The sequence below is a fragment of the Manduca sexta genome, chromosome 21, assembly GCF_014839805.1.
Source record: "Manduca sexta isolate Smith_Timp_Sample1 chromosome 21, JHU_Msex_v1.0, whole genome shotgun sequence".
NCBI classification, from domain to species: domain Eukaryota; kingdom Metazoa; phylum Arthropoda; class Insecta; order Lepidoptera; family Sphingidae; genus Manduca; species Manduca sexta.
The window spans coordinates 8,504,252-8,522,862 of NC_051135.1; the positions used below are offsets into that span (position 1 = coordinate 8,504,252).

The 18,611-nt window shown below is 33.4% G+C and overlaps 1 protein-coding gene across 1 annotated transcript in view; it reads left to right on the forward strand.

Moving 5' to 3' along the window:
- The first annotated feature begins 946 nt into the window (after positions 1 to 946).
- The window catches only part of LOC115448044 (suppressor of lurcher protein 1), a 107,891-nt gene continuing 90,226 nt past the window's right edge, over positions 947 to 18,611 (forward strand). The window contains exons 1-2 of the mRNA XM_030175341.2: positions 947 to 1,131; positions 12,120 to 12,143. Of these exons, the coding sequence (XP_030031201.2) occupies positions 1,123 to 1,131; positions 12,120 to 12,143 (33 nt within the window). The 5' untranslated portion in view covers positions 947 to 1,122. The remainder of the gene's footprint in view (positions 1,132 to 12,119; positions 12,144 to 18,611) is intronic.

The following is an 18,611-nucleotide window of genomic DNA, read 5'->3' on the forward strand; positions in this document are numbered from 1 at the left end:
ATTTCAGAGCACTGCTTAGCTCTGAAGTGTGACCGTTATCATTATTGTGAGTCTTATATTGATATGTTAAAAAATAATAAAAATATCAGCCCTGTATTATATATACTGTATTTCACTGCTAGACACGGGCCTCCTCTACTACTGGGAGAAATTGGGATTATTATGAAACTAAATAGGAAGCTACTAAACTTCAGTTTACTTAACTTTCAATAAATATAAACAAATAAATAAATACATACATTCCAAGTCAAATTAAGAAAAGTAAAACTCATTAACATTGATTAAAACAGAACGTTACTAACACAAAAGTGGTTAAAAAGAAAAGTATGTTCAAAATCATTGAGTTAAAAGTTATTTAAACTTTATTTTACGTTTATTGATTGACGTACTTCAAAATTACTTAACAGCTACGACTTTAGTGAATATCTTTATTCTAAATTTATCAACACAATAATTGATATACTTTAGACATCTATGGTATTATATTTGGTTGTTTTAAACAGACGTGCGAAAAAAAATATGTGTATATTATATATGTTTATTGGAATGTAAGTAGTGTTTAGCGTTACATACGCATTATAATTTTTCTAATTACCAAAAAAATCTAGATAAAACTAGTTTTCGGATCGGATCGTGGTGTTTTGTATTTTAATTTTGTTCCGACTTTTCGAAGACTTTGCAACCTTCATGTTCACGGAAAGACCTAAGGTGTAGGTCATCCGAAAAGTCAAAGTTACAATATCTAACTACATTTTAAAATTATATATATATTTTAAGAACCTAGTTTTATGTAAAAGTCTAACTTTAAGAAAGCAGAAGAAATCATTATAAAAATTCGATACCTTTTGTATATAATAGCTGATTTTTTACAGCGACCGCGACGTACGTATATTTTCAAAGCGAATCGAGCATACAACTTGCTCCAACAGTCAGTGTAGCGTTAAAGCCTCCGGGGACGGTCGTCTACGGCGTAGCGTCGTAGCGTATCTGTAGCCGCGTAGTTTGTCCGACGTGTATACGTAAAGTGGTATTATTAAAGCTTTTTGTCATCTCTGATTGGACAGTTCAATTACTTTTTGGTGTTATGAATGTAGTAGTGTGTGTTTACTGTCAATAAGTGTAATGTTAAAAGTAAGTACTTGTAACTTTTTATTGAAGTTTAAGATACTTTTAATAGACGTATCATTTATTTTATATTTTTTAATTATTTGTTATTTTTCTCCATGCGTTTTTATTAACGAATATGAATTAGTAATAATCATAAATTATATTTTAATTTTATTTATACTTCTACTCTTAAAGAAAGTAAACTTTGTATTAAACATTTTTGAAGATAAATTAAATGAATAAAAAAATATATTATAAAATTAACTAATAACAAAATTTCCACAAATTTTTTTTTGTTCAAAATTACATGTATAAATATATCCGATATAAGTGTATCAAACACAATAAGCAATTACTTTTAACGATAATATAATGTATATAGCACAATGACATAACGTCATAACTTTTATAGAGCGCGTATATCCATTTTTTTCTTATGACCCTTTCAGATTATCACCCAACCTTTTATCTATTCCCGACCCATTTCGTTGAGTGTCTTTCGCGTCACAATTCTATTCTTGTGTAAGTACTCATAAACTTCGGTATTCCACGCTATTATAGTCGTTGGTTGGAAACAGGGACATTCGTCAAAATCTGTATTTCATGGAAACAAAACGTTTTGATTTGGTGGTTAATTACTTATTTGGTCGTGTGACTATTGATAACTTAGAATATAGACTAAATTCTAAGAGGTTGAGGTGAGCTAGGTCTTAGTGACGAAAGGTGAATTTTTTGAAAGGTAATTCGAGGCAATAATAAATTGCCTTAGTTAACATATCGCGGCCAATTTAATAGAAAAAAAAAACTAAGACAAACGTAAATAAACCTAAAAAAGAAAGCCGGTAGGTATCGGGTTGTATGGACGCCTCTCCGCTAGGTCTGATTATTATTTAAGGTAGACGGGAGCATCTCAGCTTGATTCCGTCGGCATAGGCATTCCTGCATTATTATCCCGCCTAGCACCATTGCCAAGTATTATGGTAGGTATTTTGTCTTAAAGGACTGCAGCTTGCAGGGCGAAAGGGAACCCGATACAACATAATAATATGCATACATGCGCTTTACAGATCGTTCTAATGATAATTGGATTTAAAAAAAATACGAAGGAGAAGCCGACAGTTATCGAGTTATATGGACTCTTCACGACTAGCAGATAGCCAAATTACCGAGCACTATAAGACTTAACATATTATATCTCAAGATGAACACCGCTGTGCAGTCAATGTTACACGTATTTAGGTATTGTGTGTGTAATCATCGGACTGCCCAGACGGAGTACTAAACCTGTCACTCATCTTCGGTTTTTCGTATGACATTGATACAAATGCGACTCACTCACGCTGTAATTAAAACTTCAAAGATTATAGCGCCATACTGCCATACTGATAAAACATCAACAGCATCCATAATAAATTATAATATGGCTGTTTAAAGTCAATACAAAACTTAAAATATGTAGAAATACGAAAAATATTTTCCTGCTGTGCCTGTACTTTAGCAAAAATGGGGCGGACGGTTCAACAGGCTCTTGGAGAACAGAGAGTCCACTTATACTGGTCACTCCCGTCCCGGGACTCAAACCGACGTTGCTTAATTGCGAAGATGAAAGCGATTTTATATGTTTTTATGTGATTTTCGTCGCTATTGGGTACAGTTTGCTGGGTTATATTGTAATGTCGGTATTTGTTTATTCGTGTTTGTTGGTGTCAAAAGTGAATGTCTTGGTTGCAACTATGCCTGCTTTTTCGGAAATGAAAGCATGATGTGCGGCAGATGTTTTTTATTTAAAAATGTGTACATTCATTTTACTTAGATCCAAAGGATATTTACTATTTAGATTTAAAGAACGTAACATAAGTGATATCTATATCGCCCAACTAAGATGTTATAACTCCTTATCGATTTGAAAATCACTATGTATGTTATTCATCAGATTTTGAGAAGGAAATAAGTTCAGCTAACTATACGCACAAGTTGCACTATCGGTGCGGCAGCTGTGCCAAGCTAGACAGCTTCTAAAGATAAGGGCTAATACATCATGATCACCTTTTATGTTACACGAAGATTAATACCGTCTAGTGTGGTTGAGGCTTAGTTTTTCTATTTCTGTCCACCTCCTACTATCTCAGTCATCTGACATCTTTAGTAGCGAGGGCGGCAAACTGTATTTTGAGAGCCGCCCTTTAGGTTCTTAGAGAAAATATCTGCGTCCAAGACTTTATTCTTGCGATGGCTTGTTTATATCTGTAGACTTAGTTCGATGTTAGTTTTAGTCGTGTATTTCGTATTTAAGATTCTTGTGTCATAAATTATAATTAATAGTTATAGGTCTCTCTCAGAGAATCTGCTTGGGAAGGTACCACCACAATGTCTAACAAATTAATGGCGGTACGTCTCTCATATGTGAGAGTCCACCTGCGTAGGTACTACAATAACTATTTCTGCCGCCAAGCAGGAGTGTGTAGTCACTGTTGTGTTCCAGTTTGAAGGACATTGTAGCCAGTGTAACTACTGGACATAATAAGAGTTAACATCTCATATCTCAAGATAGCGAGCGCAGTGGAATACCAAAGAATACTTTGTAATTCAATTTATTGGATGGTGTTTCTACTGTTTATGGGCGGTCGTATCGTTTACCATGACGCCAATGGCTAATTCGTCTCGTCATTCAAAGCACAATGTGTTGCGTCAATATTTTGTCAGAAAACGTGATGTTTTTATATTTTGGTAACCGCTTTCCAATCCCTTATATCGCTGTTAATAACTCGGAATTATGAAACACGCGTGTTTACTTTAAAAATCAATATTACTTTGCCTAGAAACATTTTACCCGAAATTTGGCAATTTTGCAACGCTAAATATTGGTTGAGCGCAGGTTTTCGGGGATAAAATGTGTATCTCGCCTAATTACGTTAATGCTTTTAATGAAATAAGAGCGCAGTGCATAATGAAGAAGTGAAAAAAACGATGTCTTACAGAAATTTAATAACAAAGAAGTTATGTGGGTTTTAAATTTAATTGTTTTTAATGAGGTTTTATAAGAAAATCATTAGGTACACTTACAGAAGCAAAAATAATATGTCGAGGATAAAAGGAATTTTGGTAAACATTTTTTAGTACAATAATGATTTTCTATGTTTACGCGAATGAAATAAAACTATTTTACGGATCTTCGGGCTTCGAAACGTCGAGGGAAAATAAGAATATAAATAACCGCGATAAAATTCGTAAAATATTTTTTTTAATATTTTAGTACGGCTAAAAATTTTCTCAGATGGCGGAATTTAAAAATATTGATTAAAATCTGGCCTAAGTGTATAATCGGATAATTTTTTTTTATCATAACGATAGCATCCACAAAATTGATCCATTTAGAAAATATGCTTGAGTCACGATGAAATTAGGCACACCCTGTAGCGTTATTAATGAGTTTCCGATATTGCCCGGCTCCGCCTCCGAATTTATCCTAAATTTTTTCAAATCGACATCTCTTTTTACGATCAGCATTTTTCCATATTTCCTCCTCTGCTCTCTTTGAGAGTTCTCGAATATTTTCAATCGGAATTCATTTTATGCGAAGATCTTTATGTTTATGATAATGTCTATGAAATTTGGTTACGGCGGGATATCTCAGTGATTTCTATATGGACTTTAGTAACATATTTGTGATTCATATATTTTTATAATATTTATTTTTAGTTATAAACGTTTTTGACGTTTAGTGGTCTAGTTGCATTATGTACGCATAATGTACCAGTGGCGAAGGGTGAAATATTTCAAAAGGTAACTCGAGGAAAAAAAATGTGTTAGTTAACATATCGCGGCCAATTCAACAGAAAACAAACTAAGGCAATGATAAAAGGGAAGCCGGTAGGAATCAAGTTGTATGGACGCTTCGCCACTGTAATGTATGTATATACAACTGCAGTTCTGTGGTCTCTGTTGCGAATCAGTCTTTTTTTTATTATTTTTCCTTAGTAGGTAAACGAACAAGCGATCCGCCTGATGACAATGTACCAAAGCAATACCGGAGGCACAGCTAAGCCGTTGTCTGCCGAGAGGTACAGCAAATAAACTCATATTATGGTTTTCTGCGTAATATCAGCCTTAAGTCTAGAAGTGAGAGCGCTAAATAACAAAACTCCACAACTAAAGGGAATCTAAGGCAGCTGGCGAAATATTATGTGTGTTCATACTACCGCTGCAAACGGGAAAAGGTTTATGTAAAAATATATAAACTATTATATTCATGTTCCTGTTGGCTTGAAGCACGTTTTATTATGCAATAACAGTCAAACATGACGAATTCACCTGAGTAATAAAAATGTGTTCAATTTTATAATGTTTGGTCAGAAAGGTTATTGCGTATTTGTATGCAGTGTGATGGAATTTGCGAATTGGTTCGTACAGAATTTGCTAGTGGCTTTAAAGCTTACGAGGTTGATAAATAACCGCAAATTACAAGAGCTTTTGCGTTTAGTATTACTTAAGATATAATGGATCTGTTTTGTGGTCATGTTAATTATAGTACACAGCAAAAGTATTTGTGAGCTGCTTTATTTTTGATTCATGCCTAGATACCAGTTATCTCTAATAGCAGCTTTGTTCAAAGATTCGACTATTGCCAAGTTTTCACATTGTGTGCAATATTATAAAGTTAAAGTATTTGTTTGTTGAACACGCTAATCTTTTGAACTACGAAATTTATTTTGACTTTTTTTCAATAAAACTACATTTTATCTAAGGATAATAGTTAACTCGGAAAAACGTTCACGCGAGCAGAGTCGCCGGCAAAAGACTATAAGATAAATTCCGTAACCAAACAAACAAATGTATAATATTCCTAACATTACTAACATCTGCACCTATTTATATAATTATTTAGATAATCTTTTGACTTTTTATGAGTTCATCATTGTCGAATCCTTTATTTTGTTATAAATAGAGATGTATAATTGTAACACTGTATATGAGATGAAGTCGCACATTGTTAAAACTTTGTTCTTTACAAGTACTTTACACTGAGTCATTGGTTGTTGGTACTTATAGCTCAGGCCTTCCTATTTTAAGTACCAGGCGAACCATAAACTTAATATAATTATAATATTTGTAAGAGGAATAAATAAATAAAATATAACTTATTTACCCACCGTGACTCGGCGCTCGAGATTTCAATACAGAAATATCAACACAGCATTATTCCATTAACCAACACTACACTACTAATATTCATAATTGCAAAATAATGTCCGCACACGGCCACAAGATTGCACAACCTTTATTACTGGGGTGTGCTCATGGATAGATTACGAGCGGTTGGTTTCAAATCGTACGTAAAGGTTAAAGTGTTTGTAAGAAACATGTTCAGTATTGTTTAGGTTTTACTCGTATCATATGAAAATATTTATGTATGGATTTAGTATGAATTGGGTGAACCAATATCTCTTAGGAATATCCGTCGGTTTTCAGACAAAATATTAACGTAGTGCGAAGAAATCATTATCGTACTAAAAATGTTTACATAAATTCATTTTATCCTTTATATGTTATTTTTTTCTTCTGTAAGTGTAACATAAATGTTTTTGTTACAAAAGCTCATTAAAAACAATTAAATTTAAAGCCAGATAGATAACTTCTTTGTTATTCAATTTCTGTAATGCGATTTCTTCTTACACTCTGATTGTGAATATCCTCAATTATTATTGTAATGCATATTTACACTTTTCATTTATTAGTGGAAGCTTGTGATTAGCAAATTAATTTTACTTATAGATGTTGTTCACTTTGTTATTCGCTATTAGTCTGTAAGCTTTCCTTAAATAAACTAAAAAAAATATTAAGATTGCTGGTGGGGGGATATGTTTAATACGCGGATAGCGACAACCATACACAAGGTGTTAAAACCCGCTATAGTGGCCCCATATGTGTGACGCGTTCCGGTATCATCTGTGTATATCCGATCCCAACAGGCCGGCATAATTGTGTCGACTGTCGAAAGGTAATCATCTCTCGTCAGTCGACATTCTATGGACCCCACTCTACTTATCATTAGACGCAGTGTGGTCCCTTTGCAGTGACCGAAAAAAAAGATTGACTTGGGAAGCAACTTCTACCAAGGGAGGTAGGAGTATCCTACTATCCAGGATACACTTAACACCCCAATTGGATAACATAAAAAACATGTGATTCATATTTTGTATGGATCTAACCGTTGAGCCAATTCCTACCCTTGAGTTAACATTAAAGGCCGCATTAATAAACGAAACTTAGCTTTGAGCAGGTTGCCAAGGACACATTTAATATATTGAACTATTTAATGAACCAAGCTTAAGTTGTCATTTAAGTCTGGCCTCAGCCGAGTCGGCGGTGTTGAATAACAGAACTCACCTGTCAAAATCCGTAATATGCTGTGACTTAAAATATCATTTGAGATGTTGATATCTGTTTATTAAATACGGTCTTAAGATGCTGACTTTCACTTAACAGCGTCTCAGCTGATATTGCAAAGCAGAGCGAAATTGAGTCGTATCTATTTATGAACACGGTCTTTTTTATGCTAAATAGGCTTGCGTTTGATCGCTATCCGCCTGATGTTAAGCGATGATGCTACTTATGATGAAGCACGCTTATCTAGAAGGAACCGATTCGCTACTTGAGAGCCCCCAATTGTGTCTATGTGGAAATAGCCACGATGGTAACGAATTCCACAATTTGGCTGTCTGCATAATAAAGGTGAAAGCAAAACACTTAGTGCGAACACTAGGAGCCTTTAGACATTTGTCATATATCGTAGGTTTCAAAAATTAGATTAAATTTTGTTTGTTTTTGGTCTCGCAACACTAGATATAAAATAAATGTTAACGACTACAAAAAAAAAACACTGGGAATATCGTACTCATTTTAAAGTCAATCCTATTCAGCTGTACATGTAAGCATTATAAGCATATTGAAGTCGGTTTTAGGGTCATTTGACACTCCGTATGTGCATACGAGAGATAAGGGTAAGTGAATTCAAAGCAAACTCGTTGCTTATATTATTATATGGTCTGTAAAGCATTAGCCTGACCTCGCTTTGATAACACTTAATCCGAAATACATCCCGCGTGGCCATTGAACTTCGTAATATACCTACTTTAATATCCATTTTTAGACAAGGAATTGACTCCACTATACTTGATCGTAAGTGGAGCGAGAACCAGAGATAATTATCCATCGCCAGTCAATACAGTTATGCCGGCCTGTTTGAAACCGGATATAACTAGTTGATTCCGGAACGCGACACACTTAAGTGGACTACAATGCTTTACACTTTGTGTACGGTATTCGCTATCCGAGCGTATACAAATATCTTACCACCAAAAAGCCAAATTAGCGTTTATTACTTCACGTACCTTTAAAATTGTTATAGAGAACTCCTCAGGTATGCATGTATCCTTACGAGGTTACCCTTTATCGTTGAAACAAGTGATAATTTACAAATGACATTTACATAAATTTAGAAAGTGCCCTTGGGTTACGAACCCGCGAATATTTGTCTCAGCAGTCCATTCCACTGCTAACTAGACCACCGCCACTTGAGAAACTGATTCAAACTATTTAAAGAGAATTACGAGAATCAATATAATTATGGCCTATTTTATAGGACATAGTTAGCGAATGTCGGTGCTGTTATACACTCGTGCCAACCCCTTGAAAAGGCAAACCTGCGTGATGTTATGTATGTAATTTAAAGGGCTATGATTTATTAATCAATGTAATAACGAAGCCATTTAATATAATAAAGCCTGTATGATTTACGCTGCTTAGTGATTAAAACTAAGTTAAGGGACGCTATCTTTGGGCCAGAGACGACCGCAAGGCTTAGGTTGGGAACTGTAATCCTGCCAGTGCTTAGCGTATGAAAATTGGCTATATATATTAATACGTGAAGAAAAAACTTTGTACCCCTTTTTAAGCACATTGCGCGCAGGAGTGTTAGAATTGGCTTGATTGTAGTTCATGAAAAAGAGTGTGTAACAATTTAGGTGTAATATATTTTACAAATATATAATGTTGACGGAGGAATTGCGACCACTAGATGTCCATATGAATAATTTTTCGTTTGAAATGGAAAGAAACTAAATGAATAAGCCAATCAGTGATTTATTTTAAAAAACAAGTGACCATTGGACCTTCATATTAATTATTCCTTTGAAATGAAAAGTTACTGAGTTAATAAGTGATTTATTAAATTTAGAAAAGACAGATCTAATCAATAAAAAAAAACCCAAAAAAAATATTAATGACATTTTATTTTAATTATATTTCTTTAAAGTATAAACAAAGCCCAACAAGTATTTTGACATTTTAATCGATTTATATTTCTTTATAATATATTACTTAGAGCTGTTTCTTTACTTCTTGGTGTTCCTTCATTTAAGCAGACTGAACAGACATGGTGAAAAACTGGTGCCCAAGTTTTACTTCTGCTTAGCCTTTCAGGTATAAAAGGCGTGAGTGTACATATGACATTATTGAATCTAAATTTTATAATAATAAAAATTCACGCGTCAATATTTTAATTTGACAAAAGTTCACAAAAAGCAGCGAATGCTGCTTATGAAAGACATTGTAAAATATTAAATAAATCAGATTTCCATCAAAAACATGGACGAAATCGCCAGTAATTTAGATAATCCATCTATTTACTATTGAACCAAACCCGGTCTTAAATTAAAGCATGTTGGCACCATTCGTAGCTCAAATGGGAATTGATTTGATTGAAATACCTTTAATACCTTTGATTGGTATTAAATAAGCTTTTGCTTAATTCTGTGCCTTAGAAATTATCCTGTAGGAGTAATTATGTGGGATCTATGTACGTATAATGATCAATCTAATTTTAACGGTAATGGTGGGTATTACCTTATACTTATATAATTATTGTAAGATTTGTAAATAAACGCCCTTATTCATAGACGTTATTTATCTAAGGACGGAGCATTGCTGTGATAACAAGTCTGTTTCTCAGTGCTGACGACATGGTAGCCTTCGCAGTGCGTAGACATGGAGTCGTTGTGATTGGCTAATATTGAGATACAACTTTAATCTAGTTGGTTATCAGATAAACAAAGCTGAACAAACATCAAGCTGTCAGATAAACAAAGCTGAGAAACAAACTTGTTATCACAGCAATGCTTCGTCCTTAGATAAATAACGTTTATGAATACGGGCTAAAGAGTAGAAAAATAATAATAGGTATACAGGGGCCTTATTCTCTATCCCGCACGTTATTTTAACAGTGCGTAACAAGCACGTAACACAACGCGTCATGTTTAGGACTATAGAAATTTGGCTTACAGAATACCATTCCACGCACATTTCTCGAAGATAACATGACACGGCCGCGTAACGCGTTTACACTATCATACAGAATAAGGGCCCAGGGTTATTTCCACATTGCGTTACTAAATGAAACCACATACTGGTCTTCAACCTCTGTTGACATTGTTCCAAAAATCATCCATTCATAACGAATATTTTCACCGAAAATCCTGGTTTTAGTTTTTTTTATCATTTTGTAGTTTAATGCGAACATGGCATGTGCGTGAGGGTATTTCTGACTGAAAGTATGATGTTGTGATCAATTATTTTATTTATAAATTAAAAAAAATGTAGTCATAAAGAATAATAAATTACCGGTAATCTATTGTCCGCTTTTATATAACTTTTTATTCTTGTAATAATAGCTGTAAATTAATATTATCTTTCATACCAAGAAATGCATTAACGCCTCTTTCAAAAATGTATATAAATATATATTTTTTTCTGCTTTGTCGGTGGTCGGATATATTTTTTATCCGAACGAATAGCAACCACCGTACACAAGGTGTTTAAACCCACCATAGTGGCCCGCGTATTCATGTCATTTTTAGGGATCAGCATAAGTGTGTAAAATAAAAATATATAATTACCATACCACATAAATACGTTGCAAACAAATTCTACAAAAATATTCGATGAAACGTAAAGAAAAAATGTCTCAGATCGAGTTGAGCAATTTTAAACATCCATTTGGTGTGTGATTAATTCAAGACATTAGATAGTGCCTGACCCCGATCTGACCCTGCGACGTTTGTCTAGCGACTGACTTGTCGCGTACTCATCTTTAGTTCAGTTACATCAATTTAAATAACGTCCTCATTTCGTATTTATATAAGTATTAAGAGCGAAAACAATTTCATACCGTTTTAGATGTCTATTCATAAGATTATATCATATTTGCGTAGATTTTTTATTTGGGCAAAGTATTTACCCTTCTGCACTTGATGGTTAGTGGAATGGGGTCCAATAGAATCGACTGACGAGAGATGATTATCGATAGTCGACACAATTATGTCGGCCTGTTGGTACCGGATATACACAGACTGGTCCCGAATAATTATGAAGGAAATTATTATGTTTTTTATTATTTAAATAGATTGTTTATATTATTAAACAATGGAAATAACAATTTAATGAGTCTTTTAAGTAATTATCACTACTTTCAGCTAGAGTCGACAGTAACAATAATGATACCGTGATTGAAGTTGTGAGGCTTTAAATACCCAAATTGATTTACAACTAGAGTATTACAGATGCTTGTAATAGCTATACCTAAATAAGGGAGGTCTTATTCAACACGTCGACAAAGGGGTATTTACCTTTGCTCCATAAAATACTCCAAAAGGCCAATTTCACATACAACTTCATAACTAAATGATCGCCTAAGAAGCCACGAAACCCAATCTAATTTATCTAAGCGCGTCGCAAGTCACTCGGCGAAGGTCTTCAATTAATGGCAACTTTCGCAAAAGCGTCTCACTCGAGTCTGAGGAAAATCCTGCTACGTAAAGCCACTGTGAACCTTTGGACACTCTTCGCTCGTCAACCGTATTAACTGTAATTGAGCATTTGGCTCGAATAGTTACTTAATTAAAGGATATAAGGATTTATCTATTCGTTTTGTTTCATAAACTATTGTTTTGTTTCAGATGGAAGGGTGTAAGGATATGAAGGTGAGTTTGTAGAAGTATTTTGTAATGGTTTTTATTTATTTTATAGTAATCCAAATCTTAGGTGTGTATTATTACGCTCAGTTGGTTTTGAAATGGCAACAAACAATTGTCGGGGTGCTTAGATGCAATTCGAAATTTAAATGTATTTGGATTAAGAATCTTGAAACGTATTTCAGAGGAATTAATAAACCTTAAAATTAAATTCAACGATTACGTACGTACATTTAAAAAATGCCTTAAACAATTGCCTGCTTCTCAATGTCAGCTGCCAAAAACTTCGTGAATTTTAAAAATAAAAATATTTTCACACGTACATTTTCAGTACGCATCGGAAACCTCATTAATTCTGAATGAACCCGAACGCGTAGCTATTCCAATTTCAAAAATCACCAACCGCACATCGGTTTTATAGAAATAATGTTCGCGAAAAATATTTCGCGCGAATATTCGTGCATATTAAATATAGTGTTATTGACATCGAGTTGACGTTCGATACTCGGTAGGCCGGCTGGTTTAAAACCGTTTTTAAAAATAATATTGGTAAGAGCATTGGTTTACGAAATATATTACAGGACTGACGAAATGAGATAACTTACGAATACATGAATGTGATTATGTCAAAGATACCAATCTACGACTTCACTAATATTGAGTTATGTACACAAACTCCAACGGTTATAAACGCGTGGATCGCATAATAGGGGTGAATGAAAAAGCCTTAGCTACTAAACTAAGGTTTTACTGTTAAAACGCAAAATATGATTTCTTATGTTTAAGGGAATGTTAGATATTGATATATCATTATATTACTGATGTTATCGCGATTTTTATATTATTATTTTTTTCGATGTAAGTCCGCCTCGTGAATACGAAGGCTACAAAGTCTTCTAGTTGGGAGAAAATTTTTAATTTATTTCAATTTAAAATATGGTTTCTTTGCCATATTGTATTGTATTATAAAATCTCGAATTATCTTGAAATATTGAATCCTTTGACATAATGACATCTATTTGTTTCCAACCAATACCTCTAACGAACATTTTAACTTTTAATCAAACGTCCATCGTTACTGCTTGTAGTGTCCTAGTTGCCAATTAATTTGCTCTTCAGTTTGCTAGCACAATGTTTGTGTAATATTTGATATTGTAAGTTGAAGTCTAGACCGATTACGCATGGGAGATTATGGTAATTTGTGGAGAAAGATAACATTATATACGCTATTAGATCTATTTTGGTTTGCTAAAAAGATTCATCGAAATAATATTATAATAAATTCTTTGTATGAGGATTTAAGCATGAAATTTAGTATATAAACTGAGATAACATAAGACTTAGCGCAGACGCTGTCTTGTTGCCGAGAAACAACACTATTTGGATATCTTAGTCGCCAGAGACATAAGTCTATCCTGTGGTATCAGAAACTATAATACCATGTTGGTGGTAGGATACATTTTATATCCGCATGGATAGCGACCACCATACACAAGGTTTTAAAACCCACCATAGTGGCCTACGTAATTGTGTCGCGTTTCGGGATCAGCCTGTATATAACCGGTTCCAACAGGCCGGCATAATTGTATCGATTGTTGAGGGTTAATCATCTCTCGTCAGTCGTTATTGGACTCTACTCCACTTAGGTTCAGTAGGGTCACTTTGCCGTGTCCGTTCAAAACAGACTAACAAATATGACGGCGTCCTCTTTACAAAGTGGTAAACAACACTTGGAGCGAGCAATCGTCCGATGGACGCGTCACTAGGCTCCCCTCCACAGTTCTATAAAAAGAGGCGCATGCGCAGCGGAGCGGGCATACTTTGAGTGAGCGTCGCTCGGTACACAGGCTGCATTATAGTTGTTGTAATAGTTTATAGTAATTATTAGTAAATTTATAATTAATTAAATTAAATTAAATTAAATTAAATTAAATTAAATTAAATTAAATTAAATTAAATTAAATTAAATTAAATTAAATTAAATTAAAATTGTGACTTACGTAAAAAAAAGGTAAAGTAAAAGAAATTGACAGTACAATCGGTGTTTTATTAATAAAATGGAGGACCATATGCCGACAAATACATGTTGTTATTAGAAAGCACATACCACATATAAAACTTTGGTAACGAGATGATTCCGTTCTCTAGAACAGACACGAACTGCGCTAAAAGTGATTAATTTTGCGTCAGCTTTTTATCGTCGACGTAAAATTTTTATTCCTCCTTTTATATTTTAATCTTTTAAATGCTTTTTGTTTAGAGTTTGTGGTTGATGAGATTTTCTCGACTTTCTTTGGTTTAAACTGAAACGAATATATAATGTTTTCTTGAGCTATACATACAGTGAAAAGGCTATGAATATTTGTATGGATATTTGTATGGGTATTAGGTAAAAACAATTGTACAGATTTCTGTTCAAAATTGAGATTTTGATTAAAATTGTATTAGTTAAGTAGGGAAATTTTGAGTATAACCAAAAATTAAAATTACGTAACGATAAAATACCAATAAAATCACATAGGTACAAAATAAGTTATAGTATCATTTCTGCTATATAGATAGTCGAAAGGAAACTATAATATGGGGGTAGAGTTATCATAAATAACGATGGGATAAGTATAGCCATCATCTTCGTTAACCCTTTAATCTCATTCAAGATACTATTATGAAATATTAAATTTTTTGTTATCGTAACTACTTACGCCGTTTATCGAAAATTTTATTTTTTTCAATATTACATAGAAAATGGTAGGATAAAAAAGCCTGAAGAAAATTAATATCATTTTCTTTAATAATATCAGTCTCGGAATCACACATAGTTGAAATTGGCTTCATAGATCTTTAACTTATTACCCTACTTAACTAACCAACTACCCGATATAACTAAATTTAAATAACCTATCTTCCAGTTACAAACTATTGCGAGTCGTTTATATTGAATTGTACATAAAACATGACTCAATATTTAATATTTCTTAAATAACATCACGCCAATATTCTCTATTAACAAATTATTAAGACCACAGACGTCCTTGTAAACACAAACAACATCCATAATGATTAACATCACTGCTTCGAAGTTTCTGTCACGAAGCGGCCTATAGTGTTTACATCGAGCCAAATCTTGGTACGCGAGATGCTCCCACAATCTTCGTTGTACTTAACTTCTTTTTGACTTTCTGATCACATTCTACAAGATTGTTTTGGGCTCTTAAATTGTCGAAGTATGTTACCAGGAGTATAACTTTTGCTAGTAAAATAAACATCTTTATTTGATAGATATATGTGGGATAAGACATTATTATACAGACTTTAATTATAGAGGCTTTTTTATTGAGTATCAGTCTGAAGCCTGGAATTTGTGAACATTATGGCTTATCTCTTCTTCCATCATATGACGGAATGCACAGTGAAAAGTGGATACAACAGTTCTGCCTCTGCGTACCCCGTCAGGGATAAAAGGCGCGCTCGTGTATGTGATCTTGGCCTGCAAATCAGCATGTTAACTCTAACATATTTTGTCTGTTTCTCGACTACTTGTAACATGCAACGTATGGGCAGTCGCATGCGTTATTCAGTTTTCTATTCCCATATCTAATATTCACGTTTCTGACATAATATTATTGATTATCATAATAAGCATCAGGGCCCATATGTTTCTTTGAAAAAGAAAATAAGTCCGCAAATAAAGCAAGTTTTAATAACGTCTACACTGCGGCATTAGAATCGACGTGTTTCAACAAGTTTGAAATATCAAAATATATAATTCGTCCAAATCGTCTCATAAAATAACTTATTTAATTAAACGATACCGCATTACCAGACGTGTACATAAACAAACCACATAATGTCCGTCGATGTACTTAACATCCAACTTATCTTCAACTTAACCCAACTTGGGGTATTTATTCACCGAAACTTTAGTTCAGCGAACTTTTAAAGCACTTTACCCCACTACTGCTCAGTTTGTGTAACAAAGGTAGTTTCTACCAACTCGAGTCTAACAAATGGCCATCCAGTGGAATTAAATGGTGGAGAAATGTGGCCAACATTTGGGCCTCTTGTTATGCTAATATTTGGCCTCCAGAGATGACAAATTGTGATGCATTTTCACAACAAAAAACGTAGTTAGCGGACCGTGAATGACGGTTGGTCTTATAAAAGTTTTTATTTGCGAACTTTATTTCTTATGAAAAAATTACTTGGAATTTTATATGCTAAAAGTTTTATGATGTTGGTCATAAAATATAAATAAGTAAGTATATCGTTTGATAGGAAATATTTTGTAGTTTGTACCTAAAAAAATACTTGGATCTGGGTGTAACAAATTAGTCGTAAATTTAATAATTTTCCCAATTAGTTTTGTGATTGAAAAGTCAACTAAATAAATATCATATACTAAAAAGTAAATAAGCGAAAAGATATAAAATAAAAATATACTCTATTGAAAAATAATCTTCAATAACCTTCGAGCAATACCTAAGTACACTGATATCTAAGTCGCATGCATACTACAAATCGATACAAATCCAAGGACACCTCATTTGCAAGAATTGGCTCATTAGTTCACGTTAACCGATGTTACAAACTCACTAACATATACAGATATATAGGCAGTAAGTTGTATACACTTTTTTTATTCATTGTATGCATAATAACTATGTTCAAGCAAAAAAAAGGATTTCTAACACATTTTTCTGTCTCAGTTGTGAAAATGAATGAATTTGGTAACAATGTGATCAAAATATTTAAGAGCGAAAATTTATCAGTGCCTATTTAGGAGCTTGAAATCAAGAATACAGTTTAGTTTCCCCAAATGATATTTTTCAATTCACATCTGATAAATAATTATTAGTTGGGCTAACCTTATTTTGATCACATAGATTTTTCTCTATAAACGCAATTCCCACGAGGCTCAAATCGCAGGCAGCAATAGAAAGGAGTTTCATAATAACAAAGACCAAATACTAACACAGAATTATGCGTAATAAACATATTGTAGTTACTGTAAATTGTAGGATATACACGCTTTGGGATATTTCAGATGTAAGCCAGACTTATATAAACAATGTAAACAAGCCTTTAGAGAGTTGTGGTCTTAGGTTTTGCGTAAAGCCACAAAATCTGAACTGTCTATATCCGTAAGAAAAGATATGAGTCATTTAGGCTTTGAGAAAACAAAAATAGTTTTATTGTATAAAAGTAATTGGCCATGAGTTTCATCTAAGGCGACTTTATACGTGATCGACAACTCGTATAGTAAGCCACTTAGCAAACGGTCATAGTTTATAAAATGTCAATGCCATAGACGTTCATCTGGTTCTAGTATTTATCACAAATCCAACCCAACCTTCCTGTATCGGAAGAGGCTAAGGCTTTATTAAAAAAATATTTTGATTTCATCAAAATTTTGTAGGCACGGGTAGAAGTGGACGTACGGAGCGACATAGTCGCGAAATATCGACCAAGCTTCTTAAATAAAGAATTAAAAAAAAGAAAAGAAAAAAAAACCAACCTAACTTGCTTTGTATGTTTCACGATTTCCAACCGTAATTGATGTTGTTACCATCATTGAAGGTGATGGTCATTGCCAGAATCCAATTGGTAGTCATAAAAAACAAGGTATTTCACAAATCGCCCCGATTTATAAGTATAAATAGGAGCAATTTAATTTTAACCATATAAGACAGATTGCGTAATGACGAATTATACAATTTCCAACGACATATATAATCTAATTTGTTTTAAGTGCAAAATAAGGCTTCTCGTGTTTTCAATAGGATTATCTAACGTGTCTTGGAAATGTACGGCAACCTGACTCAAGGCCGAACACTTTTAAGGCTCTATTACGAACATAACTAATGTATTTCGTTGAATAAATAATGTGCGAATTACTAGTTTCAGTTCGCGGCTTCTTTTAAAAAATGTATATTTTATGGCTGAAAATATTTTGTGAATTTTGTTGTTTGCACTAAAAGGATTGAAAAGAAAACTAATTTGTGTACAGTTACAGTGTGCGTTTAGTTGCGTCAGTATTGTCAAGGTAAGGTGGTTGTTTTATAGATTCCCTGATTGGCCACTGGTGAGTTTTGCAACCGGGATCGAATACTTCAGAGATAGTTGACGTTAATTAGGCAGCCGGTAGTACAACCTAAACCAAATTGTTTCTCAAATACTAAAGTGGAAGAAGAAATGACAAAGCACACTTGGAAGTATTCATTTACACAATTTATTTTCGTAATGATGCTCTATAAATAAATAAAATGATCAGATATTTTCGCCACTCTGCTAGGAATTGATTAGTAAGAAATAAAACGTACTATAACAGACAGTTAATAAATAAACCACAAACAAAATCACTTTGAAGTTCATCAGAATTTAAAACGTAATTAATTTCATAAAATATACTTTTATTAATTCACAAACCAATTTACACAAGAAAATAGGACTCGAGTAATTAATTAAAATTTTTACACT